The following is a 20,059-nucleotide window of genomic DNA, read 5'->3' as shown; positions in this document are numbered from 1 at the left end:
TACCAAAAACCCCATCTTATATACATTATCAGCCGTATACGGTCCCAGGCAGTGGGAAGACGTGCTTGTGCACGAATTTTGAAGGTGGCTGCCATCTCAGTGGTTCCCATGGAACATTCCATAGCAATCTAATTGAATTGAAATAGGAACGAACCTTCAGCACTCTGGGCGAGAGTGGATCCCTTACCAAAAACCCCATCTTATATACATTATCAGCCGTATACGGTCCCAGGCAGTGGGAAGACGTGCTTGTTCCTATTTGAATCCTAATTCAATTGCTATGGAATGTTCCATGGGAACCACTGAGATGGCAGCCACCTTCAAAAGTCGTGCACGAGCACGTCTTCCCACTGCCTGGGACCGTATACGGCTAATAATGTATATAAGATGGGGTCTTTGGAAAGGGATCCACTCTCCCCCAGAGTGCTGAAGGTTCGTTCCTATTTCAATCCTAATTAGATTGCTATGGAATGTTCCATGGGAACCACTGAGATGGCAGCTACCTTCAAAAGTCGTGCACAAGCACGTCTTCCCACTGCCTGGGACCGTATACGGCTGATAATGTATATAAGATGGGGTTTTTGGTAAGGGATGCACTCTCCCCCAGAGTGCTGAAGGTTCGTTCCTATTTCAATCCTAATTAGAATTGCTATGGAATGTTCCATGGGAACCACTGAGATGGCAGCCACCTTCAAAAGTCGTGCACAAGCACGTCTTCCCACTGCCTGGGACCGTATACGGCTGATAATGTATATAAGATGGGGTTTTTGGTAAGGGATCCACTCTCCCCCAGAGTGCTGAAGGTTCGTTCCTCTTTCAATCCTAATTAGATTGCTATGGAATGTTCCATAGGAACCACTGAGATGGCAGCCACCTTCAAAAGTCGTGCATGAGCACGTCTTTCCACTGCCTGGGACAGTATACGGCTGATAATGTATATAAGATGGGGTTTTTGGTAAGGGATCCACTCTCCCCCAGAGTGCTGAAGGTTCGTTCCTCTTTCAATCCTAATTAGATTGCTATGGAATGTTCCATAGGAACCACTGAGATGGCAGCCACCTTCAAAAGTCGTGCACGAGCACGTCTTCCCACTGCCTGGGACCGTATACGGCTGATAATGTATATAAGATGGGGTTTTTGGTAAGGGATCCACTCTCCCCCAGAGTGCTGAAGGTTCGTTCCTATTTCAATCCTAATTAGATTGCTATGGAATGTTCCATGGGAACCACTGAGATGGCAGCCACCTTCAAAATTCGTGCACAAGCACGTCTTCCCACTGCCTGGGACCGTATACGGCTGATAATGTATATAAGATGGGGTTTTTGGTAAGGGATCCACTCTCCCCCAGAGTGCTGAAGGTTCGTTCCTATTTCAATCCTAATTAGATTGCTATGGAATGTTCCATGGAAACCACTGAGATGGCAGCCACCTTCAAAATTCGTGCACACGCACGTCTTCCCACTGCCTGGGACCGTGTACGGCAGATAATGTATATAAGATGGGGTTTTTGGTAAGGGATCCACTCTCCCCCAGAGTGCTGAAGGTTCGTTCCTATTTCAATCCTAATTAGATTGCTATGGAATGTTCCATGGGAACCACTGAGATGGCAGCCACCTTCAAAAGTCGTGCACAAGCACGTCTTCCCACTGCCTGGGACCGTATACGGCTGATAATGTATATAAGATGGGGGTTTTGGTAAGGGATCCACTCTCCCCCAGAGTGCTGAAGGTTCGTTCCTATTTCAATCCTAATTAGATTCCTATGGAATGTTCCATGGGAACCACTGAGATGGCAGTCACCTTCAAAATTCGTGCACAAGCACGTTTTCCCACTGCCTGGGACCGTATACGGCTGATAATGTATATAAGATGGGGTTTTTGGTAAGGGATGCACTCTCCCCCAGAGTGCTGAAGGTTCGTTCCTATTTCAATCCTAAATTAGATTGCTATGGAATGTTCAATGGGAACCACTGAGATGGCAGCCACCTTCAAAAGTCGTGCACGAGCACGTCTTCCCACTTGCCTGGGACCGTATACGGCTGATAATGTATGTAATATGTGTTATTTGACCCGAAGATCCCGTTTCCGAGCTGAAGCTCAGGGCTCGTTCCCCGAGTTAGTTATATGCTTCAAATGAATTATTTAAGTGTTAAATTCTTAATTTTCACCTCTGATGCATCGCAGATATAAGGTAAATAAATATGAGCGCAACTGAAGATATGGTATCAGTAAAATAAATAATAATCGACAGTAAAGCTCTCAGATGGCTTATAAAGATGTGTGCTGTAGATATGTACGTGAAAACTCCGAAAGATTACAGTTATTCCAAAGAATTAAACAAAAAAAATGACTATATATAATTTCGCTGCATCCGTCAAAACAGGTGACACTTGAATAACGAATAACTGTCTAACTTTACTTTACCCGGCCAGAAGTAAAGTTAGACAGTTATTCGTTATTCGAATAACGAATAACGAATAACTAACTGTCCAACTTTATCTTGCTCAAATTTAAATGGTTTTTTAAACCCCACTGAGTGTACACCCTTTATTTGGGTAGATTGATTATTATGATAGGACTTCGGTGTATGCTTTACCACATTCTCATCTACGTAAGTCAGTGTACATAAAATATATAATGCACCTTAAACTGGCCCTATGTCACAAGTCAAAACAAACTATGACCCATACATAGTATACCACTTAATGTATATCAGAATGCGTATACTTTGCTGAAATTATAAATGAAACTAAATAGTTCTGCTCTGACAATTTTACTATTTCTTAATGTTATAACTATTTTGAAGTATTTCTGAGCATAATTATGTTGAAGTTCATGATTTAATCGCGAAAATGTAAAAAAAAAATCCAACTACCTCCTTCTCAATCGCTACAATGAATACCGCGAATAAATGTTTTTGTGTAAACAGTGATTTATTGGGTAAATATATAAATATGTATAATTATAGTCCCATCTGTGAAAAGTATTTCGCAATATTACCATGACCTATGCAAAGTATCTCATAAACTTTCCACACCAGAATTAAAATTAAATTCATCAGGACTTAATTAAACAATACAGACATGGCAATAATAATTATAATGTGTTTGTTTTACATACAAATATATACTAGTAACACGGATATGAATATGAATAATATCATTTTTATACAAAGAGATAATTTGAGTTGCTGGAATTCATTATACATATACGTCAAATTTTATATGTGTGTACTGTATACTGGTTCTTTGTGCATCTACATACCATAATAGAACAACATCCATTCTAAAAGACGATAATATCTTTTCCTGATGATTACGTTTTGCTTTCATACAAAATAATTTAATAATTAAACAAGTGTTAATATATAGTCCTAATTGTGTGTTGTAAATCCATTTTATTTTCGCATACAATAGTTCACGTCTACGTTTTATTTCAATATATTCGTGAACACAAAATTATCGATCAATGACTGATATGTATTTATATTTTGTAATTACGTTTTGCACAATTTGAATTTACGTTTGCGCTCTTTCGCAAAATTACGCAAAATGTGTTTCTTGCGAAAATGGATTGGTTTACAGTAATAGACTAAAAGTAAATAACAACAGTGATGTCTTAACTGATCATAACCTAAATCTTGATTTACTTACAAGACTTTCGTTACAGTTACAGAGACACAGCATCAAAATATAAATAAATATGGTAACATATTAGAGTTCTTTCTTAAATAAAAATTGCTATAGCTTTTTCAAACTATACTGTACTTTTGTTCCTCGACACAAACATCCATGTGTATCTATTGCTAATGTAGGAAAACTAGGAAAGCATGTTTCCGCTATGAATAAAATGCACTATTGATGAATGTTAAGATATGTATAACAAAATTATACATTCCAAAACTTGAATCCCTTGTTGCCATCAAAAGCATCACTTTTCCTCTGAATGAAATGTAAATATATATATAATGGAAATATTGTCATCGAACGAAATTTCTATTAATTTTCGCTCTATATATCGAAGACGCTATATCAACATAGTTTGTAATTGTTGTGGTTTACATCCACCATATGTATGCAATAGCTGTCCGAAAACACAATAACAGAATATTATTTATTTCCTCAATGGATATCAAAGAAACAATATATTGTAAATCAACTTAAATTCCCGGTGACTAAATTTCGCGTTTTTTCACGCATGATTACATTTTCACAACGATTTGATTTAGAGAGCTCTATGGTTCTACTTTACATTTATTTGAAACATTTTGCTGCCATTTATTTTCGTAATTTCTTATTTCCCAAGAAATACGCGAAATCCAAATGCATGCGAAAATAACTATCTGTCACGACTACTAAATTTCGCGATTTCCATTTCAAAACAAGTTCGCGAAGATTTACATTAGCGTATTTAAAAATCGACAAGTATAATTGATAAAGATGTTAATTCGTGGAGATAGACTAACGCTAATTTACTTGGATCACACGCGAATGAAGGTTAAGTAGATATGACTGTCCTAAAGTCGAATGTACTAATCCCATGTGTTATCGACGGAATATTTTCTTCATTTCCGCTCTAAAGGAGCTATCAAAGAATCCATATATAAAAGGATTTGAGACATGGTTTAATAAGAAGAACTGGAATATAAACAGGTAGACCTGTCTCTCTATGGGCGAGAAGTATATCCAGAACTCATCGGAATCCAAGTTAACACACATGTTCACGATCAGAGACGGCACATAGGTCACGCCACAAATCGCCGAAATTGTCATAAACATTAATGAGTACCGATGAGTAGCCCATTTGTCTTTTTTCTTCTTTATCTTTCTTTTACCATCCGGATTTACCGCACCGGAAGTTCCGACATTTTGGGACGTGGTTGCTTGACTTTCGGCAACAGACGTCTCTTCTTGTTTTGAAAATTCCATATCAGCAACTGATTTTGTATTATTTCTTGTTACTAGACCATCCTCCATGGAGCGTTTTTTCTTCATCTGATTGTAGATTCTTCTACCGATCAACACGTACATGAAAGCTATTCCAGAAATGAAGGACAGCGCAGTCGCAAACATGCAGTAAAAGTAGATACTAATAGCCAGCTCAAAATCTGGACTGACATTTGTTCTTCTTCCGCACCTTGAACCGGTGACCCCTAATATTTCGTTCTGGATTTTTGAAGTTCCGTAGAAAAATAATATTGGTATATCAATCAGTACTGATGTAATTAGAAGCAGAGCTACGGCAGCTTTCTGCCATCTAATGGTCATCTGCCATCCAAACGGCCGACATACCTTTAAATATCTCTGAATAGCTATTACTAGGATTAGCATACCGGAAGTGTTGCTGAGATTCCTTCCATTGAACCAGGCAATCTTGCATCCCCAATTGTCGTAAAACATTACCGGTAAAATGTTCAGCAGTAGATAAGTTGCCGGTCCAGTCACACAAACACAAATATCAAGTATAGCCAATACCATGATGAAAAAGCGATCTTCAAACTTCTTCTTTATCTTGAATTGGTAGATGACTATAATAAGGATATTTCCAGCCACTCCAAGGATAATGTACAAACCTAGAAAAATATCCAGACCTAAGAAGGAAAAGGCGAGATCCCGATTCCATTCCGATAAAGTATAACCATCCGATTGTCCTCCTTGGCGTTTTGTGGTCGATGGGAGTGTGATGTTAGTCATGGCCAGGCTGGTCAGAAGTCCAGAAAGTTCGGTAAAAATGTGCTGGGCAGTTGTGAATAATGAATTACTGTTTTCCATTAAGAAGTAAAAAAAGAACTATGGAAAAATCGTGAGATCTTTAGTACACGTATCTTCAATATATCCTGTTGAATTTTCGACGGACAGGAAAATACCACCTTGAATACCGGATACCGGAAACCTATGTCCGGGAATCAGATCTATGTCATGTTAATGTGTATAAGTATCCATGATTAATGAAGGAGGGCGTCAAAACACATGATTATTTACATACATTCAGGCGGGTCATTAGCATAATCATGGAAATTAAAAATAAATAAAGCACATCATTAGCATATTAAAATTCATTACAAAACTAAAGCTGTGTCTATCTTTATTGGGCTACTATTGTAATGCTCAGTTACAGTGTTGCAAATATTAAATTTTATCAGTAGTTAACGCAAATTATACTTTGTAACAGTTTGATACACCTTGGCCAATTGTTTTAAAATTTCAAAGACGACAGTTGCAAAATGTACAATAGAGTCCAAGTCATCCTCGATACTCCAGGGGTTCCGATCACTTACGATCTCTACACCCCTGGACTATCTCATGGTAAAACTGAAGACAGCTCAGTGGAATAATCTGAACCTATCACAGGCAAGCAAAAAATCCTGTAAACATTGGCTGACTTCCATTGACATTCCACAAAATCATGTGCCAATCTTTACAAATATGACATGTAAGAGGCAATCGGAGACATACAATAAAACACATTTTTTTTATGAATTATTGTTATTTGACATGAATAAAATAACTGAAATATGATAACTTTTTTGTGACGTCATCGAAAAAAGGGCGGGATTAAGCTGTCTGTCAACGGCGCGCTTTTGACGCTTTTGAATGGCTGTTGTGCATGGATCAACATGAAGTCAGTATAATTTTTGACGGCGAATAACACATGGTAAATAATTGTATCAGTTGTTCTGGTCGATTTTATTGTTTAAAGAAAATATTGTAAATATAAGGATTAACCTCTTACTTTGCTTAGTTTATGAGATGATAAACCCAATGGAGCAATCGGTAAACTGTACGTAAACGCTTCGCGTTTGCGCAATTTATCTCGTGCTCCATTGGGTTAATCATCTCATAAACTAAACAAAATAAGAGGTTCATCCTTAAATATTTCTGTTAGACCTAACATTACTCTTAGCAAACTGTGTGTTTAATGAAAATGGATATCAAATGGTTCTCTAAAAGTGATCCTTTCCATTGTGAAGGAGCCTTTCAAGCGTGGTTCGTGTTGTTCATATTATCTTTTGCTATATGACAGTATGTGGTTCAGTGCATCAAAGTCCGTCTTTACGTTAAGAAGAACTATTTAGGTTTTTGAAGATAGAACATCAGTTATGGACTGTCAAACGCAATAGAGGACTGTTTGCCGTATTTACGTTAAGTATAACTATTTAAGTTTTTGAAGATAGAACATCAGTTATGGACTGTCAAACGCAATAGAGGACTGTTTGCCGTATTTACGTTAAGTAGAACTATTTAAGTTTTTGAAGATAGAACATCAGTTATGGACTGTCAAACGCAATAGAGGACTGTTTGCCGTATTTACGTTAAGTAGAACTATTTAGGTTTTTGAAGATAGAACATCAGTTATGGACTGTCAAACGCAATAGAGAACTGTGTACCATCTTTACGTTAAGTAGAACTATTTAGGTTTTTGAAGATAGAACATCAGTTATGGACTGTCAAACGCAATAGAGGACTGTTTGCCGTATTTACGTTAAGTAGAACTATTTAAGTTTTTGAAGATAGAACATCAATTATGGACTGTCAAACGCAATAGAGGACTGTTCACCGTCTTTCCGTTAAATAGAACTATTTAAGTTTTTGAAGATAGAACATCAGTTATGGACTGTCAAACGCAATAGAGGACTGTTTGCCGTATTTACGTTAAGTAGAACTATTTAGGTTTTTGAAGATAGAACATCAGTTATGGACTGTCAAACGCAATAGAGAACTGTGTACCATCTTTATGTTAAGTAGAACTATTTAGGTTTTTGAAGATAGAACATCAGTTATGGACTGTCAAACGCAATAGAGGACTGTTAACCGTATTTACCTTAAGTAGAACTATTTAGGTTTTTGAAGATAGAACATCAGTTATGGACTGTCAAACGCAATAGAGAACTGTGTACCATCTTTATGTTAAGTAGAACTATTTAGGTTTTTGAAGATAGAACATCAGTTATGGACTGTCAAACGCAATAGAGGACTGTTAACCGTATTTACCTTAAGTAGAACTATTTAAGTTTTTGAAGACTGAACATCAGTTATGGATTGTCAAACGCAATAGAGGACTGTGTACCGTCTTAACGTTAAGAAGAACTATTTAATTTTTTGAAGACTGAACATCAGTTTTGGATTGTCAAACGCAATAGAGGACTGTTAACCGTCTTTACGTTAATTAGAACTATTCAAGGTTTTTAAGATAGAACATCAGTTTTGGACTTTCAAACGCAATAGAGGACTGTTAACTGTCTTTTTGTTAAGTAGAACTATTTAGGTTTTTGAAGATAGAACATCAGTTATGGACTGTCAAACGCAATAGAGAACTGTGTACCATCTTTATGTTAAGTAGAACTATTTAGGTTTTTGAAGATAGAACATCAGTTATGGACTGTCAAACGCAATAGAGGACTGTTTGCCGTATTTACGTTAAGTAGAACTATTTAAGTTTTTGAAGATAGAACATCAGTTATGGACTGTCAAACGCAATAGAGGACTGTTTGCCGTCTTTACGTTAAGTAGAACTATTTAGGTTTTTGAAGATAGAACATCAGTTATGGACTGTCAAACGCAATAGAGGACTGTTTGCCGTATTTACGTTAAGTAGAACTATTTAGGTTTTTGAAGATAGAACATCAATTATGGACTGTCAAACGCAATAGAGGACTGTGTACCATCTTTATGTTAAGTAGAACTATTTAAGTTTTTGAAGATAGAACATCAGTTATGGACTGTCAAACGCAATAGAGGACTGTTTGCCGTATTTACGTTAAGTAGAACTATTTAAGTTTTTGAAGATAGAACATCAGTTATGGACTGTCAAACGCAATAGAGGACTGTTTGCCGTATTTACGTTAAGTAGAACTATTTAGGTTTTTGAAGATAGAACATCAGTTATGGACTGTCAAACGCAATAGAGGACTGTTAACCGTATTTACCTTAAGTAGAACTATTTAAGTTTTTGAAGATAGAACATCAATTATGGACTGTCAAACGCAATAGAGGACTGTTCACCGTCTTTCCGTTAAATAAAACTATTTAAGTTTTTGAAGATAGAACATCAGTTATGGACTGTTAAACGCAATAGAGGACTGTTTGCCGTATTTACGTTAAGTAGAACTATTTAGGTTTTTGAAGATAGAACATCAGTTATGGACTGTCAAACGCAATAGAGGACTGTTTGCCGTATTTACGTTAAGTATAACTATTTAGGTTTTTGAAGATAGAACATCAGTTATGGACTGTTAAACGCAATAGAGGACTGTTTGCCGTATTAACGTTAAGTAGAACTATTTAAGTTTTTGAAGATAGAACATCAGTTATGGACTGTCAAACGCAATAGAGGACTGTTTGCCGTATTTACGTTAAGTATAACTATTTAAGTTTTTGAAGATAGAACATCAGTTATGGACTGTCAAACGCAATAGAGGACTGTTTACCGTCTTTACGTTAAGTAGAACTATTTAGGTTTTTGAAGATAGAACATCAGTTATGGACTGTCAAACGCAATAGAGAACTGTGTACCATCTTTATGTTAAGTAGAACTATTTAGGTTTTTGAAGATAGAACATCAGTTATGGACTGTCAAACGCAATAGAGGACTGTTTGCCGTATTTACGTTAAGTAGAACTATTTAAGGTTTTGAAGATAGAACATCCGTTATCGACTGTCAAACGCAATAGAGGACTGTTAACCGAATTAACGTTAAGAAGAACTATTTAAGTTTTTGAAGATAGAACATCAATTATGGACTGTCAAACGCAATAGAGGACTGTTAACCGTCTTTCCGTTAAATAGAACTATTTAAGTTTTTGAAGATAGAACATCAGCTATGGAATTTCAAACGCAATAGAGGACTGTTTGCCGTATTTACGTTAAGTAGAACTATTTAAGTTTTTGAAGATAGAACATCAGCTATGGACTGTTAAACGCAATAGAGGACTGTTAACCGTCTTTACGTTAAGGAGAACTATTTAAGTTTTGAAGATAGAACATCAGTTATGGACTGTCAAACGCAAAAGAGAACTGTGTACCATCTTTACGTTAAGTAGAACTATTTAAGTTTTTGAAGATAGAACATCAGTTTTGGACTGTCAATCGCAATAGAGGACTGTTAACCGTCTTTACGTTAAGTAGAACTATTTAGGTTTTTGAAGATAGAACATCAGCTATGGAATTTCAAACGCAATAGAGGACTGTTCACCGTCTTTCCGTTAAATAGAACTATTTAAGTTTTTGAAGATAGAACATCAGTTATGGACTGTCAAACGCAATAGAGGACTGTTAACCGTCTTTACGTTAAGTAGAACTATTTAAGTTTTTGAAGATAGAACATCAGTTATGGACTGTCAAACGCAAAAGAGAACTGTTGTACCATCTTTACGTTAAGTAGAACTATTCAAGTTTTTGAAGATAGAACATCAGTTTTGGACTGTCAATCGCAATAGAGGACTGTTAACCATCTTTACGTTATAAGTAGAACTATTTATGTTTTTGAAAATAGAACATCAATTATGGACTGTCAAACGCAATAGAGAACTGTGTACCATCTTTACGTTAAGTAGAACTATTTAAGTTTTTTAAGATAGAACATCAGTTATGGACTTTCAAACGCAATAGAGGTCTGTTTACCGTATAAACATTCAGAAGAACTATTTAAGTTTTTGAAGACTGAACATCAGTTATGGATTGTCAAACGCAATAGAGGACTGTGTACCGTCTTAACGTTAAGAAGAACTATTTAATTTTTTGAAGACTGAACATCAGTTTTGGATTGTCAAACGCAATAGAGGACTGTTAACCGTCTTTACGTTAATTAGAACTATTCAAGGTTTTTAAGATAGAACATCAGTTTTGGACTTTCAAACGCAATAGAGGACTGTTAACTGTCTTTTTGTTAAGTAGAACTATTTAAGTTTTTGAAGATAGAACATCAGTTTTGGACTGTCAAACGCAACAGAGAACTGTCTACCATCTTTACGTTCAGAAGAACTATTTAAGTTTTTGAAGACTGAACATCAGTTATGGACTGTCAAACGCAATAGAGGACTGTTAACCGAATTTGCGTTAAGTAGAAGTATTAAAGTTTTTGAAGATAGAACATCAGTTATGGACTGTCAACCGCTATAGAGGACTGTGTACCGTCTTTACGTTAAGTAGAACTATTTAGGTTTTTGAAGATAGAACATCAGTTATGGACTGTCAAACGCAATAGAGGACTGTTTGCCGTATTTACGTTAAGTATAACTATTTAGGTTTTTGAAGATAGAACATCAATTATGGACTGTCAAACGCAATAGAGGACTGTGTACCGTCTTTACGTTAAGTAGAACTTTTTAAGTTTTTGAAGATAGAACATCAGTTATGGGACTGTCAAACGCAATAGAGGACTGTTAACCGTCTTTACGTTAAGTAGAACTATTTAAGTTTTTGAAGATAGAACATCAGTTATGGACTGTCAAACGCAATAGAGGACTGCTAATCGTATTTACGTTAAGTAGAATTATTCAAGGAGTTTTTCAAGATAGAACATCAGTTTTGGACTGTCAAAACGCAATAGAGGGACAGTTAACCGTCTTTATGTTCAGTAGAACTATTTAAAGTTTTTGAAGATAGAACATCAATTATGGACTGTCAAACGCAATAGAGGACTGTTAACCGTTCTTTACGTTAAGTAGAACTATTTAAGTTTTTGAAGATAGAACATCAGTTATGGACTGTCAAACGCAATAGAGGACTGTTTCTCGTATTAACGTTAAGTAGAACTATTAAAGTTTTTGAAGATTGAACATCAGTTTTGGACTGTCAAACGCAATAGAGGACTGTCAACCGTCTTTACGATAAGTAGAACTATTTAGGTTTTTGAAGATAGAACATCAGCTATGGACTGTCAAACGCAATAGAGGATTGTTTACCACATTAACAAGTTAAGAAGAACTATTTAAGTTTTTGAAGATTGAACACCAGTTTTAGACTGTCATACGCAATAGAGGACTGTTAACCGTCTTTACGTTAAGTAGAACTATTTAAGTTTTTGAAGATAGAACATCAATTATGTTATGGACTGTCAAACGCAATAGAGGACTGTTTACCGTCTTTACGTTAAGTAAGAAACTATTTAAGTTTTTGAAGATAGAACATCAGTTATGGACTGTCAAACGCAATAGAGAACTGTGTACCGTCTTTACGTTAAGTAGAACTATTTAAGTTTTTGAAGATAGAACATCAGTTATGGACTGTCAAACGTAATAGAGGACTGTGTACCGTCTTTACGTTAAGTAGAACTATTTAAGTTTTTGAAGATAGAACATCAATTATGGACTTTCAAACGCAATAGAGGTCTGTTTACCGAATTACGTTATGTAGAACTATTTAAGGTTTTTGAAGATAGAACATCCGTTATCGACTGTCAAACGCAATAGAGGACTGTTAACCGATTACGTTAAGTAAGAACTATTTAAGTTTTTGAAGATAGAACATCAATTATGGACTGTCAAACGCAATAGAGGACTGTTAACCGAATTTACGTTAAGAAGAACTATTTAAGTTTTGAAGATAGAACATCAGTTATGGACTGTCAAACGCAATAGAGGACTGTTAACAGTCTTTAGGTTAAGTAGAACTATTTAAGTTTTTGAAGATAGAACATCAGTTTTGGACTGTCAAAACGCAATAGAGGACTGTTAACCGAATTAACGTTAAGTAGAACTATTTAAGTTTTTGAAGATAGAACATCAGTTATGGACTGTCAAACGCAATAGAGGACTGTTTGCCGTATTTACGTTAAGTAAAACTATTTAAGTTTTTGAAGATAGAACATCAGTTATGGACTGTCAAACGCAATAGAGGACTGTTTGCCGTATTTACGTTAAGTAGAACTATTTAAGTTTTTGAAGATAGAACATCAGTTATGGACTGTCAAACGCAATAGAGGACTGTTAACAGTCTTTACGTTAAGTAGAACTATTTAAGTTTTTGAAGATAGAACATCAGTTATGGACTGTCAAACGCAATATAGAGGACTGTTAACCGTCTTTACGTTAAGTAGAACTATTAAGTTTTTGAAGATAGAACATCAGTTATGGACTGTCAAACGCAATAGAGGACTGTTAACAGTTTATTAAGTAGAACTATTTAAGTTTTTGAAGATAGAACATCAGTTTTGGACTGTCAAACGCAATAGAGGGACTGTTTACCTTAACGTTAAGTAGAACTATTTAAGTTTTTGAAGATAGAACATCATTATGGACTGTCAAACGCAATAGAGGACTGTTAACCGTCTTTACGTTAAGTAGAACTATTTAAGTTTTTTGAAGATAGAACATCAGTTATGGACTGTCAAACGCAATAGAGGACTGTTAACACGTCTTTACGTTAAGTAGAACTATTTAAGTTTTTGAAGATAGAACATCAGTTTTGGACTGTCAAACGCAATAGAGGACTGTTAAACCGTCTTTAACGTTAAGTAGAACTATTTAAGTTTTTGAAGATAGAACATCAGTTATGGACTGTCAAACGCAATAGAGGGACTGTGTACCGTCTTTACGTTAAGTAGAACTATTTAAGTTTTTGAAGATAGAACATCAGTTTTGGACTGTCAAACGCAATAGAGGACTGTTAACCGTCTTTACGTTAAGTAGAACTATTTAAGGTTTTTGAAGATAGAACATCAATTATGGACTGTCAAACGCAATAGAGGACTGTTTAACCGTCTTTAACGTTAAGTAGAACTATTTTAAGTTTTTGAAGATAGAACATCAGTTATGGACTGTCAAACGCAATAGAGGACTGTGTAAACCGTCTTTACGTTAAGTAGAACTATTTAAGTTTTTGAAGATAGAACATCAGTTATGGACTGTTAAACGCAATAGAGGACTGTTTGCCGTATTTACGTTAAGTATAACTATTTAGGTTTTTGAAGATAGAACATCAGTTATGGACTGTCAAACGCAATAGAGAACTGTGTACCATCTTTATGTTAAGTAGAACTATTTAGGTTTTTGAAGATAGAACATCAGTTATGGACTGTCAAACGCAATAGAGGACTGTTAACCGTATTTACGTTAAGTAGAACTATTTAAGTTTTTGAAGATAGAACATCAGTTATGGACTGTCAAACGCAATAGAGAACTGTGTACCATCTTTATGTTAAGTAGAACTATTTAGGTTTTTGAAGATAGAACATCAGTTATGGACTGTCAAACGCAATAGAGGACTGTTAACCGTATTTACCTTTTACTATTTAAGTTTTTGAAGATAGAACATATTTTGGACTGTTCAAACGCAATAGAGGCGTTACCGATTAACGTTAAGTAGAACTATTTAAGTTTTTGAAGATAGAACATCAGTTATGGACTGTCAAACGCAATAGAGGACTGTTTTAACCGTCTTTATAGTTAAGTAGAACTATTTAAAGTTTTTGAAGATAGAACATCAGTTATGGACTGTCAAAACGCAATAGAGGACTGTTAACCGTCTTTACGTTAAGTAGAACTATTTAAGTTTTTGAAGATAGAACATCAGTTATGGACTGTCAAACGCAATAGAGGACTGTTTTACCGTCTTAAAAGTTAAGTAGAACTATTTAAGTTTTTGAAGATTGAACATCAGTTTTGGACTGTCAAACGCAATAGAGGACTGTTAACCGTCTTTACGTTAAGTAGAACTATTTAAGTTTTTTGAAGATAGAACATCAGTTATGGGACTGTCAAACGCAATAGAGGACTGTTTACCGTCTTTACGTTAAGTAGAACTATTTAAGTTTTTGAAGATAGAACATCAGTTATGGACTGTCAAACGCAATAGAGGACTGTTAACCGTCTTTACGTTAAGTAGAACTATTTATAAGTTTTTGAAGATAGAACATCAGTTATGGACTGTCAAACGCAATAGAGGACTGTTAACACCGAATTAACGTTAAGTAGAACTATTTAAGTTTTTGAAGATAGAACATCAGTTATGGACTGTCAAACGCAATAGAGAACGTATAGATTGACTGAAACTATTCACACGTTTTAGACGTTACATAGAACTATTTAAGTTTTTGAAGATAAACATCAGTTATGGACTGTCAAACGCAATAAAGAACTGTGTATCCATCTTACGGTAAGTAGTAACTGTTTTTGAAGATAGAACATACAGTTGTTGGACTGTCAAACGCAATTAGAGGACTTTAGAATTTACCTTAAGTAAGAACTATTTAAGTTTTTGAAGATAGAACATCAGTTATGGACTGTCAAACGCAATAGAGGACTGTTGTACCAGTCTTAACGTTAAGTAGAACTAATTTAAGTTTTTGAAGATAGAACATCAGTTATGGACTGTCAAACGCAATAGAGGACTGTTAACCGTATTTACGTTAAGTAGAAACTATTTAATGTTTTTGAAGATAGAACACCAGTTTATGGGGCGAACTGCCAAACGCAAAAGAGGACTGTGTTAAACGTCTTTTACGTAAGAAGAACTATTTACGTTTTTGAAGATTGAACATAGAACATCCGTTATCGACTGTCAAACGCAATAGAGGACTGTTAACCGTATTTACGTTAAGTAGAACTATTTAAGTTTTTGAAGATAGAACATCAGTTATGGACTGTCAAACGCAATAGAGGACTGTTAACCGTATTTACGTTAAGTAGAACTATTTACGTTTTTGAAGATAGAACATCAGTTATGGACTGTCAAACGCAATAGAGGACTGTTAAACGTCTTTACGTTAAGTAAGAACTATTTAGTTTTTTCAAGATTGAACATCCGTTTATGGACTGTCAAACGCAATAGAGGACTGTTAACCCGTCTTTAACGTTAAGTAGAAACTATTTAAGTTTTTGAAGATAGAACATCAATTATGGACTGTCAAACGCAATAGATGACTTTTCACCGTATTTACGTTACATAGAACTATTTAAGTTTTTGAAGATAGAACATCAGTTATGGACTGTCAAACGCAATAAAGAACTGTGTACCATCTTTACGTTAAGTAGAACTATTTCAGTTTTTGAAGATAGAACATCAATTATGGACTGTCAAACGCAATAGAGGACTGTTAACCGTCTTTACCTTAAGTAGAACTATTTAAGTTTTTGAATGATAGAACATCAGTTATGGACTGTCAAACGCAATAGAGGACTGTGTAATCCGTCTTAAACGTTAAGAAGAACTATTTAAGTTTTTTTTTAAAGATAGAACATCAGTTATGGACTGTCAAACGCAATAGAGGACTGTGTTAACCGTATTTACGTTTAAGTTAGAACTATTCAAGGTTTTTGAAGATAGAACATCAGTTATGGACTGTCAAACGCAACAGAGGACTGTTAACCGTCTTTACGTTAAGTAGAACTATTCAAGGTTTTGAAGATAGAACATCAGTTTATGGACTGTCAAACGCAATAGAATGGGACTGTTAACCGTCTTACGTTAAGTAGAACTAATCAAGGTTTTTGAATATAGAACATCAGTTTATGGACTGTCAAACGCAATAGAGGACTGTTAACCGTATTTACGTTTAAGTAGAACTATTCAAGGTTTTTGAAGATAGAACATCAGTTTTGGACTGTCAAACGCAATTGAGAAACTGTTAACCGTATTTACTCGTTAAGTAGAACTAAGATAGGTTTTTTGAAGATAGAACATCTAGCTAGTGGTACTGTCAAACGCAAATAGAGGACTGTTAATCGTCTTTCCGTTAAAATAGAACCATTTCAGTATTTTGAAGATTGAACATCAGTTATTATGGACTGTTCAAACGCAATAGAGGACTAATTCACCGTCTTTCCGATAAATAGAACTATTTCAGTTTTTGAAGATAGAACATCAGTTATGGACTGTCAAACGCAATAGAGGACTGCTGTTTAAATCGTTTTAAGTATGACAAAAAGAATGACGGCAAAACCACTTAAATTCTCATTAGCCGCATTCTGTCCTTCGCTTTTGAGAGGTTATAGATGTAACATTTTTTTCAGACAATGTGAGAATATGTAACTTTCCTTTGAATCAAGAAAAGATTAAATTAGTGGTATAAATTGGGTTACTTTGTGATCAATGTGCTTTACGTATTCTGCCAAAATCGTGAATAGTCTGTGTCTTTGTTGTTGTCAAGCGTGGGAATAAATTTTTGAAATTCACCTGACAACTTTTTTTAGGCTTCCGTAAAACATCTTTATCACAACATATAGGGATTGAATGTATTTTTCTTATTTTCATAGCGGCTATGAATAGCAGAAGCTATCTACATACATGTATCCCGTGGAGCGCGTTAGCGTTAGAACAAGAGGCCCAGAGGGCCTGTATCGCTCACCTGGTTTGTAATGCCTAGTAAGGTTCATTGTTTCTTTTCTGAAGGAATTTGAATATTTACCTCTAATTCCCCTATTGGGCCCCACTCTTTCTGCTCAAGAGGGTTAGAGCCAAAAATTATAGGAATTCTGTTAACCCCAAGGATGTTTCTGGGCCAAATTTGGTTAAATCCAAGCAGAACTCTATGACTAGTAGCGATTTAAAGGAAATGTTGACGGACAGACGGACGACGGACGACGGACGGACGACGGACGCCGCGCCATGACATAAGCTCACCGGCCCTTCGGGCCAGGTGAGCTAAAAATACATTCAATCCATATATTTACATTAGAACAATTTATATGAAGATAAACATTATTGAATGGTTTTTATAGTATATTTAAAATTATGACACCCATATACGACGAGAAACGAGATTAATAGAACAGCTGGATGACGAAGTCGTTCCAACACGTCGCGTTTCGCTTTTCAAGCTTCCGCCTTCCGGTCGACCTTTTTTGTAATGACAAACGATAAACAAGAACTATAGTTCCGATTTGATTGACTTATTACAGTAAACCTTAGTTGATTCTATATCAAGAAACAACACATTAGATATCATACATTAAGATATTGTGGTGGACTATTTTTTATTGATATGAAACTGGGCGCATTTTTTGAAATCAGCTGATCGATGCACGAGAATCGTTGTATTCATAGTGTATTCATAGTGTTTTCATAGGCAAATGTTTGTTTTTGTCAGTGGGTTGATTCATATAGTGACTTAACACTCAGAATGTACATATATGGACTTGAATGATTTCGATGTCAAGTTGAGTATTGGTGATCTCCGAATCTATTTCTGTGTGAGATGTAGAGGGATCTGGAAAAAACCCACAGGAGTTTGACGGTCTGTCAATAATATATAGTATACATATATAAAAAATACCCCAGTATACTATATATAAAAACACCAGGTGTTTTTATATAGTATATAGGGGTATTTTTTATGTATGTATACCATATATTATTGACAGAACGTCAAACTCCTGTGAAAAAACATCCATCTCGGCAATCCAGGCATAATGGTATCCTCTTTTGACCTTACTTTCTTTTAGTGTAAATGTAAATGAAATGCATGTAACTTATCAATAACCTGGCATGTTCCAATGTTCGTAGATAATTAATCCTGTCAATATTTTTCTATGTTCTCTGATACAATGTTATGGTACCCAAGGATATTAATCTTTTCCCTTTTTCATTTGGGACTGGTTTTTGATCGCTTCTAATTCATGCCGGTCGGATGGTGTTTGGTTGTGAATGGATGACTGTACTATTTTAGAACCGATTGTCTAACTCAGTCTCGCATACGGGAACCCAAGGTCGTTCATTGTACGTAATCAAAACTTCACACATTTCAAAACTTAAAACATGTTTATTTTTTTTTTACAAAACGCAAACTTACAGCTTCATTTGCTTATAAATTGGAAAAAATAAAACAATTTTTGATTTCTAAAGACTAGGCTAGAACACCTTAACTACACGAGACAGCAACATTCTTAAACTAAAACTGATGTAGCATTTAGTACATATGCTCAGAAACATATTTTAGTTATGTGTTTCTGATACATTTAATGCATACAGGTAAATGATAAAAAAGCGATGGATACATATAGTAACTTCAGCATTTATGTTTACTTATACTAGTATTAATGACAAAACTTTACAAAACTCATAGGGTTATATGTTGGGTGTTCCAGACTAAGAGTCTGAAACATTGCCATCAAAAAGTATAGCAAAGTACGGTAAACAAAACCATTAATGAGGTAACCAATTGGGCCAATAGCTTGTTGTTGCTAAGGTCATGGATGGGTATAAATTTTGATTTGGAAACAAACATGTATGGAGTCACCACTTCACCTACTAAGTCATTCAATAATACTAGATTATGAAGTTGAACAAGAATCCCAGAGGGCCTGTATCGCTCACCTGGTTTGTAATGCCAAGTAATGTTCTGAATACAGGTTCATTGTTTCTTTTCTGACGGAATTTGAATATTTAACCTGTAGTTCCCCCATTGGGCCCATCCCTCCTACCCCCAGAGGGCAAAAGCCAAAATTTATACAACTTCTGTTCCCCTTCCCCAAAGGATATTTCTGGCCAAATTTGGTCACACTCCATGCAGAACTTTAGGACAAGAAGAGGTTTATAGGATTTACCTTAACTTTCCCAATGGGGCCCCGTCCCTCCTGCCCCCGGGGGGTCAGATCCAAAATTTATACAAGTTCTGTTCCCCTTTTCCCAAGGATGTTTCTGGCCAAATTTAGCTGCAATCCATGCATAACTCTAAGACAAGTAGCAATTTATGTAGCAATTTATAGAATTTACCTCTAATTCCCCTATTGGCCTCTGCCCCTCCTGCCCCCTGGGGGTCAGAGCCAAAATTTATACAAGTTCTGTTCCCCTCCCCCCAAGGTTGATTGTGGCCAAATTTGGTCACAATCCATGCAGAACTCTTGGACAAGTAAAGATTTATAGGATTTACCTCGACTTCCCCTATTGGGCCCTGCCCCTCTTGCCTCTTCGGGGCCAGTGCCAAAATTTATACAAGTTCTGTTCCCCTTCACTAAAGAATGTTTGTGGGTAAAACAAAACAATCCATGCAGAACTCTATGACTAGTAGCGATTTAAAGGAAATATTGACGGACAGACAACAGACGACGGACGCCATGCCATGACATAAGCTCACCAGCCCTTCAGGCCAGGTGAGCTAAAAATGTCTGACCGTTGTAATGTACG

The 20,059-nt window shown here is 35.8% G+C and overlaps 1 protein-coding gene across 1 annotated transcript; it reads right to left on the bottom strand.

Annotated features, from left to right (window-relative positions):
* Window positions 1–2,718: 2,718 nt before the first annotated feature.
* Window positions 2,719–5,888, bottom strand: LOC138328165 (cholecystokinin receptor-like). Its single transcript, XM_069274831.1, has 2 exons — window positions 3,903–5,888; window positions 2,719–3,818 (listed from the first exon to the last, which is right to left on the bottom strand). Exon 1 carries the CDS (start codon window positions 5,768–5,770, stop codon window positions 4,544–4,546), a length of 1,227 nt encoding a protein of 408 aa, XP_069130932.1. The 5' UTR covers window positions 5,771–5,888; the 3' UTR covers window positions 2,719–3,818; window positions 3,903–4,543.
* Between the last annotated feature and the right edge of the window lie 14,171 nt (window positions 5,889–20,059).

This window comes from Argopecten irradians, chromosome 7 (assembly GCF_041381155.1).
Source record: "Argopecten irradians isolate NY chromosome 7, Ai_NY, whole genome shotgun sequence".
NCBI lineage: Eukaryota > Metazoa > Mollusca > Bivalvia > Pectinida > Pectinidae > Argopecten > Argopecten irradians.
The sequence above is the reverse complement of the archived record's forward strand: the minus strand, read 5'-3'. Positions and strand labels throughout refer to the sequence as shown.